This window comes from Erinaceus europaeus, chromosome 7 (genome assembly GCF_950295315.1).
Source record: "Erinaceus europaeus chromosome 7, mEriEur2.1, whole genome shotgun sequence".
Lineage (NCBI taxonomy): Eukaryota > Metazoa > Chordata > Mammalia > Eulipotyphla > Erinaceidae > Erinaceus > Erinaceus europaeus.
In genome coordinates this window covers 106,610,706-106,625,624 of record NC_080168.1, presented here as the reverse complement: position 1 = coordinate 106,625,624, position 14,919 = coordinate 106,610,706, and the positions used below count along the sequence as shown (strand labels likewise).

At 53.0% G+C, this 14,919-nt stretch overlaps 1 protein-coding gene across 4 annotated transcripts; it reads left to right on the top strand.

Annotated features, from left to right (window-relative positions):
- The first annotated feature begins 216 nt into the window (after positions 1-216).
- Positions 217-14,828, top strand: GLI1 (GLI family zinc finger 1). Of its 4 annotated transcripts, XM_060195040.1 has the most exons (14): positions 217-741; positions 1,004-1,100; positions 1,486-1,562; positions 3,684-3,810; positions 3,993-4,085; positions 4,337-4,532; positions 4,768-4,912; positions 5,725-5,814; positions 5,893-6,030; positions 6,342-6,491; positions 8,780-8,944; positions 9,443-9,673; positions 12,241-12,508; positions 12,886-14,828. In XM_060195040.1, the coding sequence occupies exons 4-14, from the start codon at positions 3,711-3,713 to the stop codon at positions 14,628-14,630; spliced, it is 3,321 nt and encodes a 1,106-aa protein (XP_060051023.1). In that variant the 5' UTR covers positions 217-741; positions 1,004-1,100; positions 1,486-1,562; positions 3,684-3,710; the 3' UTR covers positions 14,631-14,828. The 4 variants fall into 4 exon arrangements, with proteins under 4 accessions (XP_060051023.1, XP_060051022.1, XP_007535017.2 ...); XM_060195039.1 differs by lacking the exon at positions 1,486-1,562; XM_007534955.2 differs by lacking the exons at positions 1,004-1,100; positions 1,486-1,562.
- The last annotated feature ends 91 nt before the right edge of the window (positions 14,829-14,919 follow it).

The following is a 14,919-nucleotide window of genomic DNA, read 5'->3' as shown; positions in this document are numbered from 1 at the left end:
TTAAGCTCCATAGACGCCTCACCTTCCACCCAGCGTCTCCAACCTCTGTCCCAACCTTGCTTCCATCCCAACCTTGCTTCCCAGCCCCTTCCAGCGCCCCTCCACCCCCAAGCGTGATAGACCCGCAGGCAGGCTGCAATGTAGTGAAATAATACTCAATCGGCACCAACCACAGTCGACAGCCGCCCTACCTTTAGCGCTGTCTTTCTGCGACGAACTTTTCCGCACCCCCATGTATTTCTGGCCTTGGTTGGAGCCTCTTCGTGCCAGCAAATCCAAGCATCCCTGAGAATCCAGGCCGGGTTTTACTGCCCGCCAGCAGCGTGTTGGGGGGGGGGGGGTGTTGGGCAGTATAGGGTCCCTCGAGGGAGGGGGAGGATCCTGGGGGTCCTGGGGGTGCAATAAGCCCGGCACCCCCTCTTTGGCTTCCAGCTATCCTGCCTCATCCTCAGAACTGCAAGAGGGAGGGACAGAGGAGGGAGGTGAGGGGCGAGCGGGAAGAGCGGCGGCGCGCCAGCAGCTAGAGCGAGAAAAAGTTTTTGCAAAAGGGAAAAAAAAAGTTTGCGCTTCTCGCGGGTGGTCCCGGCTTGCGGCCGGGCGGGCTCAGGGCCAGGTCGAGGGTGGGGGGGGTGGGGTGGCACTGAGACTGCGCTGCTGTCCGCCCCCCCCTCCCCACCGCACACCCCCCAGCCCAGACTCCAGCCCTGGACCGCGCATCCCGAGCCCTGCGCCCAGACCGAGGTGAGAAGGGGGGCGGCGGGGGACCACCTGGGAGCGATGGGGGAGGGGGCCCGGAGGGGATGCAAGGTTGCGGAGGGACTCAGCCCAGCCCAGAGAGAGACCTGGGGCACTGACGCTCCATGAGAGTGGGAGAGCCTGGGGTGAGGGATTAGAAAGTTTGTGGAGATTTTTTTTTTCCCCTTTCAGTCTCCCTTTCTCTGTATCTTCTCTTCTGACTCAGGCAGCCGTGCATCTCTTTGTCTCTCCCTCTCCCCTATATTAGAAACATCTCACCCAGGTGAAGTTGGGGTGAAGAGGCTGGAGGGCTGCGTGGTAGAGAGGGCGCTCCAGGTGTATCTCTGAGCGCCTCGCAGGACGACGTTAGTATTTCTGTAGGGAGGGGACAGCTAAGGAGAAAGCCCTAGGTGGGGAGGGCTGGGTGGGCTTGAACCCCGACCTGTCTGGTGACAAATGTCCAACGGGAGCTTGTGTTTGAGGGAGAGCTTTCTTCTGCACTAGAAAGGGGTCTGGCAGGACCAATGTCTGGTGTAGGCCGTAGAAAGACTCCCCCAGGGAATGGGGACCCCTGAGTCCTCAGAGCCCCTGGAAAGGGTGCTGAGGGGGAGCAGAGACCTTGTGTTGACCCTCTGACCTCAAGACCACCGGGGCAGCTGGGACCAGCTACAGGGAGACCCCTACTGGGACGGGGCGGGACCACTAACCGCTGCGTAGCTTTTGCATCTCCTTTGGCCCCCTCCCAAACAGGAGCCGGGGACCGAGGCCCCTCCTCTGCCTCGGACCACCCTGCCTGCCCTGGCTCCCCGCTCCGAAGCCTCTTTCAGGTCCTGTGACCCCGAAACAATCCGCCCTGGGCTGCTAGTGCGAGGGACAGGATTAGGGGAAGGGGATCCCATAGACCAGGACTGAAGGTTTTAGGGCGCTGGAAAACTGGGGTCTTCGCTGGCTGGGGCTTGGAGGTCCGGTAGTTGGAGAAGGCGGGGCGGTCTCCCCGGGTGGTTATCCCTAGGGGGGCGGGGTCCAGAGGCCCCCTCCCCATTTTCTCCCCGGCATCCCCAGGCTGGCGGTACAGACCCCGCCCTTGACGTCACTCAGGGGTTCCCGGGGGTCTGGAGGCGTTAACCCTTAGGAAGCCAGTTGGGACAGCCTATAAACTAAGGTGTTTGAGCCCTACCCTTCCCTCCCCAGACACATTTTTCCCCCCCTCTAGTTTCAGGGTTCTTCTTCACTTAGCCTCGGGGGTCCCTCACCCCCACACACACACTTTTCAACAGTGCCCCCCCGGGGTGCCGCATGCTCTGAGGGACGGAGGGAAGAATGTGTCTGCCTTTCCAACGCGCCCCCCCCCCCCCATCGCGGCTCGCTCTACTGGGCTCCCGGGGCGGGCGGGGAAGCAAGCCGTCTGCAGTCAGAGCCTGCGGCGGCGACTTGGGTGGGCCGGGGAGGCACGGGGGCGGGGAGGGCGGGGCCGGCGGCGGGGGGCGGGGCCGGCTTCTGGGACTTGAGGAGCGGGGGTGCGAGGGGGGACTCAGGAAAGTAGGGAGACACAGAGGATGATTCAGGAATCCAGCAGGGGAACCCTAGAGCTCACTGGTCAGCCTGCGCTTTCATCCACAGCCCAGGAGAAAAAAAAAACAACTTTATTCCAGGCTGGAAAAATTGGCGAAATTTTCCTTTCGTTCGTGTGAAGGGGAGACGTGGGTGGCCCACGGCACTCGTGGGCGAGGGGGGAGGTCGCCCTGTGTCTCTAAGGGCTGCCCTGCAGCTGGACGATGGGACGGGAAAATGACTAAGTAGGCACGTTCTCGGGGGGGTGTGTAATTTCTTTAGTGTTTGGGGGGTCGTATATGACCCTCCGCCTCCTTCTCCTGGGTGAGTCATAGAGGAAGGAGGCAGGACAAGTGTGTCTCTCCCCACCCCATCCAGCTGCCAGCCAGCTGTGCCTCCTACCTAGCATAGTGCCAAGGTCGAGTTGGGAGGTCTTGGATGCGGGAGACTGATCTCCGCTAAGAAAGGAGGGGTTAAGAAGGGTGCAGCCCAGGCTGCGGGGCTCGGGTTGGGTCCTGGGGTCCGGTTCCGCTCCCCATATTACCCCGCCCTCACCCTAAATCCCAGCATCCCGGGATCACCCACCGCGCGGACCGGCCGCTCCTGGTCTCTCTCCACCCCACCCCACCCCACCCTACCCTCAATCCCGGAAAGTGTGAAAACCCGGGATGGAGTAGAAATTGGAGTTTGAGCCTGACACCAGCACCCTCTCCTTCCTTACTACTCTTCTCTAATGACCTTGGTTTTTGTTTTGTTTTTGTCTGTTTTGTTTTTCTTTTATCCAATCAATGCCCTTCCTGTCTCCTCTCAAATGGGCCAAAAGATCCAAACCACCACAGAATAACACCAGCTTCCAGCCTTTGTGCTCAACAGAAGCAGGAGTCTTCCCTCAGAAATCTTGGGCCCTGCCTCCACAGCTTTCTGCATTAGTGCAAAGGGCTGATCATCCGTCCTCCTTACTGGCTTCACCAGCCTCTCTGGGCTATGGCGATGGCGCCCTCTGCCGGACACTGGAGAAACTGTAGAGGGCTGTCAGGGCGGGAAGGGAACCAACTCAAGCCTGCAGCCCGGTGTTTGAAGTTCCTCATGGCCTATGGTCAGAGCAGGAAGCAATAGAGGGTCTGTATAACATCACTTAAAACTCTTGTAATCACAGTTCATCCGCAGTATTCCATTTGCAGGCACATGCACACACACCCATCTTCCACAAATGTCCCCAAGAGTGTCACTTTGGGACCTCTCTCCTTACCCCCAGTGAGAGTTTCTTCAGCTTGATTCCTTACTGTGATTGTCATGGAGAACGGGGCTCAGTACACAGCACAGGCTCTTTCCAGGTTTCTGCCCTTTCCTGCTCCCCTCCATTTTCATAACATGCAGATCTCCATCTCCTCCTGCAGTGTCCTCACACCCTCCTGGGAGACACCATGTTCAACTCCATGACTCCACCGCCAGTCAGTAGCTATGGCGAGCCCTGTTGTCTGCGGCCCCTCCCCAGTCAGGCAGCCCCCACCATGGGGACGGAAGGTCAGTGTGCACCCCAATCACAGCACTCACCCCCCCAGAGGTGAAATCCCCATCTGTAAAAGGTGTGAAATCCCTTATCTTAGAGGAATGTGGGGAGCAGGCCTTTCCTGGGAGGAGACTTCAAGGTGAGGTCAGATGAGATCCCCACGCTCTTACCCACGACAGCTATTTCTCTTTTCTAGGATTGTCTGGTCTGCCCTTCTGCCACCAGGCCAACCTCATGTCTGGGCCCCACAGTTATGGGTCAGCCAGAGAGAACAACAGCTGCACTGATGGTGAGGCCTCAGGCAACATCTCTTTCTTTTCTGCCCCTCAAAGGGAGGATGTGGAAGAGCAGGGGCTCCTACCTGGAAAAGGAAATATTTGGACATAGGAGGGAGGGGTCAGCATGAGCAGGAAATCACAGATGGGGTTGACGGGGCAAAGCAGAGGTACATGCCATTTGCTAAAAGTCAGGACGCACAGGTTGGGTGCACAGAGAGACATGTCTCTTGACTGTATCTGTCGCCCCTGTCTCTGACCCCAGCGCCACTCTTCCCTCCTCCCCGGAGTGCAGTCAAGCTGACCAAGAAGCGGGCACTGTCCATCTCACCTCTGTCAGACGCCAGTCTTGACCTACAGACTGTCATCCGCACCTCGCCCAGCTCCCTCGTGGCCTTCATCAACTCCCGCTGTGCCTCTCCAGGGGGCTCCTACGGTCACCTCTCCATCAGCACCATGAGGTGCACACAGTCCCAGCTAAGAAGCCCTTTACACCCTCTCAGGCCCCATTAAAGTTCAGTCGCCAGCCCACCAGATCACCTTACCCTAGCTAAGCCCTGTCTGAAGCCCCATTAGTATAGCCCGGCACTGCCTCTGCATGTTCAAGTCTCAGAAACCCTCCGGACAGCGCCGGAGCCCTGAGGCTCTCTCAGATGACAGTACTGACCGACTGCCTTTCCTCCTTCTCTTCCTCAGCCCATCTCTGGGATTCCCACCCCAGATGAATCATCAAAAAGGACCATCACCTTCCTTTGGGGTTCAACCCTGTGGTCCCCATGACCCCACTCAGGGTGGAATAATGCCTCATCCTCAGTCCCGGGGGCCGCTCCCAACTTGCCAGGTGAGTGTCTTCCTATTACCGCCTGACTTTCCTCAGCTCAGGGAGGGCGGGCAAATGGGTAGTGGGTTTTACAGAGAAACAGTGAAAGGAGGGCTAAGGTATAACAGATTCCAGTACCAGAAAAGTAAAAGGGCATGTGTGAGCCTCATTTCCTTCAGATGAGATTCTTTTTTTTTTTTTTTTTTTTTTAGACCAGAGTACTGCTCAGCTCTGACTTATGGCTTATGGTTGTGCTGGGGATTGAACCTGGGACCTCAGAGTCTCAGGCATGAAAGTCTTTTGCATAATCATGATGTTGTCTCCCTAGCCCCAGATAAGAGTCTTCCCACTTAAAATATAGTCATTTGTTTTGGGTCCTGTCGGGGCTTTACTGCTCTGGGTTGACTTTTTCAGAGAGCGAAAGAGAGGGAGCAAAAGCACAGTGCCATAGCTTCACCTAGTGTGGTGGGGACCAGGCTTGAACCCAGGTCACACACATGGCAAAACAGGCACCCTGTCCAAATGAGCTACTTGGCTAGCCCAAGTTAATTTATTTTTGAAGAGCAAGACGGAAGTACTGTCAGCTCTTGGCCTATGGTGGTGCCAGGGCTTGAACCTAGAGCCTCAGGCACACAAGTGCTGTGCTCTACTGCTGAGCTGTCTGCCTGGCCTGAGAGTTCACTGTTTGCCCATCCCATCCATCATGCAGTCTGGAGAGGAAGTCCTTTCCAGTCCCAGAGGTTTCAGCTGCTGGGGTGGAGGTACTGGGGCAGGAAGAGCCAGCTAGTCTCCCACTTGTACTTTTGTCACCCTCTCCTCTTCCATTGGGAAAGCTGAAGTCTGAGCTGGACATGCTGGTCAGCAAGTGTCCGGAGGAGTCCCTGGAAGGTGATATGTCCAGCCCCAACTCCATCGGCACACAGGTAACAGGTCGGGGAAGAGGACTTTGCAAAATAAAAGTTGGGGCCCCAGTGACCCTGGAGTGCCCTCTTGTGTCCTAGGACCCCCTGCTGGGGATGCTGGACAGCCGGGAGGACCTGGAGCGAGAGGAGAAGCCTGAGCCCGACTCTGTGTATGAGACAGACTGTCGCTGGGAGGGCTGCAGTCAGGAATTCGACTCCCAGGAGCAGCTGGTGCACGTGAGCTCTGGGGGTAACAGGAATGCCACTGGACACTGTGGGTGGGGCCCGACAGCCACTGTGAGGAGGGAAGCCACAGTACATTGCAGTATGTGACGCTCTGAGGTTGCAGATAGGCAGGAGCTCCAGCTTTGTTTAAGGAGTTGGAAGAGCTGAGCCATAGGCTCTGAAGCTCCGCTCACCCTTTCTTCCCCCTCGAGGCGGCACTGTGAAGGAACACGGTGGAGTGGCGGGTGGGTCAAGGGACCATCTGTCCTGGGTCTCAGAGGCCACCCAGGAGCTTTGGCGAGTCCCTGCGTCTCCTCCTTCAGCACATCAACAGCGAGCACATCCACGGGGAGCGGAAGGAGTTTGTTTGCCATTGGGGGGGCTGCTCCAGGGAACTGAGACCCTTCAAAGCCCAGTACATGCTGGTGGTCCACATGCGCAGACACACGGGCGAGAAGCCACACAAATGCACGGTGAGACACCCACGTCACATGTTTGGGATCCCTTCCTGAACTGGGAGTCCATACCAGGGCCCATCCCCGTTATGACATTCATGAACCCTAGGCACTTTTGCCCTTGTAGAAGTCTTCCTTCCTAATCTTGGGGGGTTTGTTTGTTTGTTTCTGTTGTTGTTTATATTTTAGTAGCTAGAGCTAGCTTTGGACTTAAAAGCATGGAGTCCTGAGTACAGTCCCTGGCATTGCATGTGCCAGAGTTATGTTCCAGTTCTCTCTCTGTGTCAAGAAAGAAAGAAGGTGGGGAAAAAGAAGAAAGATAATATAGCTTACTAAATGTACTCATAATATTTTTTAAATTTTTTATTTTAGGGACATGTGAGATAGCTCACCTGGGAAGGTGCCTGCTTTGTCATGCACAAGGCCCAGGTGAAAGCCCCTGGCATGCCACATGGGAATACTACAACACCGGGGAAGCTTCAGTGCCTTAGCACTGCGGTGTCTCTTTCTCTCTAAGTCGGTTTCTCTCTGTTTCTCTCTCCATCTCTCCTTCTCCCCCTACCCCTCCCCCTCATATATATATTCTGAAAGTTTGCCCAGAGTGGTGAAATAATGAATGTGTGAGGCTCTAGAAATGTCCCCCAATGTTGTATTTTATGCTTTATTGATATACAGAGGAATACATTGGGCCAGGGAGATAGCTACTGGTTATGCAGAAACCTTTCATGCCTGAGTCTCTAATTTAATTTAGAGACATTTAATTTAATTAGAGACATTTAATCCCAAGCACCACCATAAGCCAGACCTGAGCAGTGCTCTAGTTAGAAAACATTAGTTAACTTCTTAAAAATTAAGCATCCCAGGAGGTGACACAACTAATGAAATGTTGGCTTCTTAAACATGAGGTCCCAAGTTCAAGTCTTAGGATTGCATGTGCCAGAATGATCATCTGACTCTTTCTCTTCTCTAATATCTCTCAAATAAATAAATAATAGAAGACATCTTATTGGGGTCAGGCAATGGCGTACCTGGTTAAGTGCTCACACTACAGTGAGCAAGGACCCAGGTTCAAGCCCCTGGTCCCCACCTGCAAGGGGAATACTCAAGAGTGGTGAAAGAGGGCTGCAGGTGTCTCTCTGTCTCTTTCCTCTATCTCCCCCTCTCCTCTCAATTTCTCTCTGTCTATCCAATGAGTAAATGTTTTTTTGTTTGTTTGTTTTTAAAGAATTTATTTATTTATGAGAAAGATAGGCAGAGAGAGAAAGAACCAGACATCACTCTGGTACATGTGCTGCCAGGGACTGAACTCAAGACCTCATGGTTGAGAATCCAGTGCTTTATCCACCGCGCCACCTCCCGGACCACCGTAAATGTTTTTTTTTTTTTAAGACATCTTTTTTTTATTATTATTCCCTTTTGTTGTCCTTGTTGTTTTAGTGTTGTAGTTATTATTGATGTCATGTTGTTGGATAGGACAGAGAGAAATGGAGAGAGGAGGGGAAGACAAAGAGGGGGAGAGAAAGATGGACACCTGCAGACCTGCTTCACCGCGCTTAACCTGCTGTGCTACCACCAGAATCCCTTTTAAAGACATCTTAACTTGTGGTCCAGGAGGTGGCACGGTGGCTAGGGCACTAGACTCTCAAGTATGAGTCCTGAGTTCAATCCCCGGTAGCACATGTACCAGAGAGATATCTGGTTCTTTCTCTCTCTCTCTCTCTCTCCTTTCTCATTAATAAACAAATAAAATCTTTTTGAAAAATCTTACCTTTAAAAAATAAATACATTGATATTAATAGACATTCTATTTGGACCTAATAGCTAAGTTTTCCCCTGATTTCAAAAAAAATAAATGTTTTCCCAGGGTCTAGGCAACATGTTGTCTGCTGCTCGGCATATGGAGAAGCCCTGTGCTGAGATCATCAGACACCTGTGCCCTCTTGAAAGGAGCTCTCTGTTCTGGCCTGACTGGGACATGCTCACTGCCTCACTTGTGTGTCTCTGCAAGCAGAATGAACCACAGCACTGCTCAGTTCTGGTTGATGGCCATGCCAGGGATAGAACCTGGCACCTGCAAGCCTCGGGGATAGAAGTCTGGTGCCCTACCATTAGGCTAGCTTCCTGCTTTCCATCTTCTTCTGTTTCCACAGCTCTGCCTATCCTGGGACCCAAATTTGGGGGATTCTCCTGAAACCCAGTGCTTCCTCATCTTGCGTTATTTTCTATGACCCTTTTGCGATTTAGGGTTCCTCTGACAGTCATACTCTTCTGTATAAGAGCTAGTCTTGGACTTCCATATTTTCCAGTTCGAGGGGTGCCGGAAGTCATACTCTCGCCTTGAAAACCTGAAGACACACCTGCGGTCACACACAGGGGAGAAGCCATACATGTGTGAGCACGAGGGCTGCAGTAAAGCCTTCAGCAATGCCAGTGACCGAGCCAAGCACCAAAATCGGACCCATTCCAACGAGGTGAATTTCCCACCTAAGAGACCCTCCCCACTTGACAAGGAACCTCCTGGGAGATCCCCCTATAAGAAACTCCCTAGCCTTGCACCCAACTACAAAGGTGAGTTTCCCTCCACTACCTGGAGAAGGCCTTTCTGAAACCAATAATTTCCACTTATGGCCTCCCATCTCTAATCAGCCAAAAGATCAACCTACAGTAATGACTCATTCTGACTAGAGGGAAATTGGTCCCTTCAACCTTGAATGAGGATTCTCAGACCTGGTCCCTCACCCCACCCCACCCCACCCCCCATCTTTCTTAGGCCTGTGCTGTTAGTTTTCCAAATCTTCCCCTTGATCCTTAGCTCTTTTACTTACAAAGTCCCACTGTCCCTGTGTCCTTGGATGCTGTCATGCCTGCCATTCCCCCTCTGCCCCTGCCGAAGCCCCTTGGCAACCTCATCCTTCTGTACTCATCCGCTTTGATCTCTCTGCCTTCTGTCTTCACTCTCTCCTCAACAGAAGCCATATGTGTGTAAGCTCCCTGGCTGCACCAAACGCTACACAGATCCCAGCTCACTCCGAAAACATGTCAAGACGGTGCACGGGCCAGACGCTCACGTGACCAAACGGCATCGAGGGGATGGTCCCCTACCCCGGGCATCATCCCTTTCCACCGTGGAGCCCAAGAGGGAGCGTGATGGAGGTGCCATCAGGGAGGAAAGCAGACTGGCCGTGCCAGAGGGCGCCATGGTGAGATAGCCTGCCTAAAAAAAAAAAAAGGGCAAGGGAGATAGCATAGTGGTTATGCAAAAGAGACTCTGATTCCCAAATTCCCAAATTTAGTCCTGCACACCACAATAAGCCAGAGCTGAGCAATGCTCTTGATTAAAATAATAATAATAAATAATAATATATAACATGCTGTTGTGGGCAGGCAAAAATAACTGACTTGGATAATGTGCTGTTTTGCCATGTGAGTGACCCTACCACTTTGAAGAAGGCTTGGGGGGAGTCGGGCGATAGCGCAGCGGGTTAAGCGCAGGTGGCGCAAAGCTCAAGGACCGGCATAAGGATCCCGGTTCGAACCCCGGCTCCCCACCTGCAGGGGAGTCGCTTCACAGGCGGTGAAGCAGGTCTGCAGGTGTCTATCTTTCTCTCCTCCTCTCTGTCTTCCCCTCCTCTCTCCATTTCTGTCCTAACAATGACAACATCAATAATAACAAGAATAATAACTACAACAATAAAAAAAAGAAACAAGGGCAACAAAAGGGAAAATAAATAAATATAAAAATAAAAAAAGAAGAAGAAAAGTTTTGGTAAGAAGAAAAAGTTTTGTGGTCTCTTTCACTCTTTCTTCCTCTGTTCAAAGGAAGAAAGAAAGATTAGCCTCCCCTCACCCACCTGTCTGGAGCCATCATCCATTCTTCTAAACCATTGTTGCTCCTTGGACAACCCCAGATCCTACAATTTTACTGTTATCTGTTATTTTTAATTATATTATTTTTATCTTTATTTATTCATTGGGTAGAGACAGCCAGAAATCAAGAAGGAAGAGGAAGATAAAGAGGGAGAGAGACAGAGACACCTGCAGCACTGCTTTACCGCTTACAAAGTTTTTCCTCAGCAGGTGGGGATTAGGGGCTTGAACCCGGGTCCTTGCATATGGTAATATGTGTGCTCAACCAGGTGTGCCACCACCTGACCCCCTGTGTCACCGTCTGGCTATATATTTAGAGGGATGGGGTGGGAGACCTGTAGCACTGCTCATGAAGTTTCCCCCACAGGAGGGGACCAAGGACTTGAACCCAGATCCTTGCAGATGATCACATGGGCACTCCAACCAGTGAGCTACCACCTGACCCCTCATTTGTTATTTGATTGTACCAGCAAACTTATGTAGTTGTACAGTGTTCTAAGGCCTTTACATATATGATTATGTGGGCACACAACTTCATGAGAAAGTAATTTACTCTCATTCTCTCTTTTTGTTTTTCTTTTTAACTTATTTTGGATACAGAGTGAAATTGAGAGGGGAGAGAGAGATCTTCAGCAATGTTTTACCACTCATGATGCTTCCCCCTACAAGTGGGGGCTGGGGGTTTGAGCCCTAGGTCCATGTGCACTATAATATGTGCACTCCTGGTGTCCATTTTTTCCATGTTATTAGATAGGACAGAGAGAAATTGAGAGAGGAGAGGGAGATAGATAGATAGATAGATAGATAGGAAAGAGAAAGAGGCGTAAGAATCCCGGTTCGAGCCCCTGGCTCCCCATCTACAGGAAAGTCACTTCACAAGCGGTGAAGCAGGTCTGCAGATATCTGTCTTTCTCTCCCCCTCTCTTTTTTCCCCTCCTCTCTCCATTTCTCTCTGTCCTATCGAACATTGACAACAATAAAACAACAAGGGCAACAAAAGGTAATAAATAAATATTTAAATAATAATAATAAAAATAGGGAGAAAGATAAGACACTTGCAGACCTGCTTCACCATCTGTGAAGTGTCATCTCCCCCAACAGATGGGGAGTCAGGGGCTTGAACCCAGACCCTTCTGAAGGTCCTGTACTTTGTACTATGTGCACTTAACCTGGTACACCACCACCTGGCCCCCCATCTAAAAATTTTAAAAAGGAATAAAAATGTCAACCCAGGAGCAGTGGAGCCATGCATGTGCCAGAGCCCTGGCACTGAAAAAAAAAAAGTGGGGGGGGGATAGCACAGTAGTTACACAAAAAAAGACACTCATGCCTGAGGCTCTAAGGTCCCAGGTTCAATTCCCCCCCCCCATCCTACCATAAGCCAGAGTTGAGCAGTGCTCTGATAAAAAAAAAAAAAAAAAAAAAAAGGAGTTAGTTGGTAGCAGCAGGTTAAAAAAAAAAAGCGCAAGGACCAGCATAAGGATCCGGGTTCAAGTCCCCGGCTCTCCACCTGCGGGGGAGTCGCTTCACAGGCGTTGAAGCAGGTCTGCAGGTATCGAATATATTTTTCTCCCTCTCTATCTTCCCCTCCTCTCTCCATTTCTCTCTGTCCTATCCAACAATAACGACAATAATAGCTACAACAATAAAACAGCAAGGGCAACAAAAGAGAATAAATAAATATTTTTTAAAAGTAAAATAAAATAGAACTAAGAGCATGAATTTGGGTCTGGAGTTGGCATCCAACCTAGACTCCCCATCAGTGTCTTCTCATCAGCAGTTTTCCAGTTGGTTCTGAGCCTCAGCAGTCACCGGGACATGGGCTCTAGCCACTCACCAAGTTCAGAGAGCTGAGGGGAAGAGAGTGGGATGCTGTCCTCAGCTCTGGTCTTCCTCACAGAAACCACAGCCCAGCCCTGGGGCCCAGTCATCCTGTAGCAGCGACCACTCCCCAGCAGGCAGCGCAGCCAATACAGACAGCGGCGTGGAAATGGCTGGGAATGCAGGGGGCAGCACTGAGGACCTGTCCAGCTTGGATGAGGGGCCTTGCATTGCTGGCGCTGGCCTGTCCACTCTCCGTCGCCTGGAGAACCTCAGGCTGGACCAGCTGCATCAACTGCGGCCAATAGGGTCCCGGGGCCTCAAACTGCCAAGCCTAACCCATACCGGTGAGACCTGGGTGTGGCGGGTGGTTGCTGGGCTGAGAGTTGCACCTGCCCTGTGCTTTGAAAGGAGGCTGCATCCTTTAGGGTTGCCTCAGAGCACCTTCATAGAATTAATTACTTCCTCAGAATACTTTCCTTCCATCTTATCAGAAAATGGCCATAATATAAAAAGTCTGTGATGTGAATGCTGTCCCCTAGGGTGGTGCAGTGCACTACCTGTGCAAATGTTGGGAAGCAGAAAGGGCATGGGAGGAGGAGACAACGGAACACTTATTGTTGAGGATTCTGTTCCTGGAATTTCTGAGCAGGGCTGGACCTAGGAGAGGCTGAGGTTTAGGGGACTCCCTGACCATCCTGCTGTTTCTCCCTGTCACTTGCAGGCACCCCAGTGTCCCGCCGCCTGGGACCCCCAGTTTCTCTTGACCGCCGCAGCAGCAGCTCCAGCAGTGTCAGCTCTGCCTACACAGCCAGCCACCGCTCCTCCCTGGCCTCCCCGTTTCCCCCAGGCTCCCCGCCAGAGAATGGGGCGTCATCTCTGCCTGGCCTCACACCTGCCCAGCACTACCTGCTCCGGGCAAGATATGCTTCAGCAAGGGGAGGTGGTACCCCACCCACTGCCGCACCCGGCCTGGACCGGATGGGAGGTGCCCCCACACCACCCTGGAGGAGCCGAGCTGAGTATCCAGGTTACAACCCCAATGTGGGCATCACCCGGAGGGCCAGTGACCCAGCGCGGGCTGCTGACCGCCCTGCCCTCTCCAGAGTCCAGCGGTTCAAGAGTTTGGGTTGTGTCCATACACCCTCCACCATGACATGTGGGGGTCGAAACTTCGATTCGCAGCTCTCAACCTCCGTCTACTCACCTCAGCCCCCCAGCATCACTGAGAATGTTGCCATGGATACCAGAGGGCTACGGGAGGAGCCAGGGGGTGGGACCTCCTTGATGGGTAGTGGTCTGAACTCCTATGTGAGCTTCCCACCTGCTGATACTCTGGGCTATGGGGGGGCCCAGGGGCCATCAGCTGAGCCTTATGGAACTCGGGGCCCAAGTTCCTTGCCTCTTGGACCTGGTCCGCCCACCAACTATGGCCCCAACCCTTGTGCCCAGCAGATGTCTTATCCTGACCCCACCCCAGAAACATGGGGTGAGTTTCCTTCCCAGACTGGGTTGTATACAGGCCCCAAGGCTCCATCTGCAGCCTACAGTCAATGTCCTCGTCTGGAACATTATGGACAAGTTCAGGTCAAGCCAGAACAAGGGTGTCCAGTGGGCTCTGCCTCCACAGGCCTGGCACCCTGCCTCAATGCCCACCCCAGTGAGGAGTCTGCACATCCACAGCCTCTTTTTTCCCACTATCCCCAGCCTCCACCTTCCCAGTATCCTCAGCCAGGCCCCTACCCACAGCCCCCTCCTGATTACCTTCCTCCAGAGGCCAGGCCAGGCCTGGATTTTGACTCTCCTGCTCACTCCACAGGACAGCTCAAGGCTCAGCTTGTGTGTAATTATGTTCAGTCTCAACAGGAGCTGCTGTGGGAGGGTGGGGGCAGGGGAGAAGCCGCAGTCCAGGAGCCTCTCTACCAGAGTTCCAAGTTTCTGGGGGGTTCCCAGGCAAGCCCTAACCCTGTCAAAGCTCCTGGGGCCACATATGGGTCTGGCTTTGCAACAAACTTGCCCAGTCACAAACCAAGCTCCTTTCCCACCCCTTCACCATGCCATGAAAGTTTTACAGTGGGAGTAAACAAGGCTTCCCACAGGGGAGCGGCACCTCCCCGACATCTGCCTCCACTGCCCAACTGCTATGGTCCCCTCAAGGCAGGGGGTACCAACCCCAGCTGCGGCCACCCTGATGTGGGCAGGCTGGGAGGGGGCCCTGCCTTATACCCTCCTCCTGAAGGGCAGGTGTCTAACCCTCTGGACTCTCTCGATCTCGACAACACTCAGCTGGACTTTGTGGCAATTCTGGATGAGGCCCAGGGGCTGAGTCCTCCCCTGACCCGAGGTCAGGGGGACAGCTCTGAACACTCCCCACCTTCCCCAGGGCCCCCAAACATGGCTGTGGGCAACATGAGTGTCTTGCTGGGATCACTGCCCGGGGAGACACAGTTCCTCAATTCCAGTGCCTAAGGAGTGGGGGAGCCCACTTCTCACAGATCTGCACTTCCTAAGGGGCTTCCATCCCTGAGAAGTCAGGAGGAGGGACTGTGACCTGGGGTGTCCCAGACATGAGAGGTGGGGGGCTGCTATACACAGTCTGTATACATCTGGTCTGGGAAGGATTTTGATAACGACACCGTTTCCTGAAAATAAAGGAACCACATCAGAAAGTCCTGCTTTATGTGTTATCCTGGGGAAAGGCCAAGACAGAAAAGGAGAAGAGAAGCAAAAGTTACACCCCCCCCCCAGCCACACACAC

What these genes read in the sequence shown, in the direction of transcription:
- GLI1 (XM_007534955.2), top strand. Translation starts at nt 3,711, where the DNA reads ATGTTCAACTCCATGACTCCACCGCCAGTCAGTAGCTATGGCGAGCCC. An exon ending in CCAACTCCATCGGCACACAG is followed by an intron (nt 5,815 to 5,892) that starts GTAACAGGTCGG and finishes CTTGTGTCCTAG; the next exon opens with GACCCCCTGCTGGGGATGCT. An exon ending in ATCGGACCCATTCCAACGAG is followed by an intron (nt 8,945 to 9,442) that starts GTGAATTTCCCA and finishes TCTCCTCAACAG; the next exon opens with AAGCCATATGTGTGTAAGCT.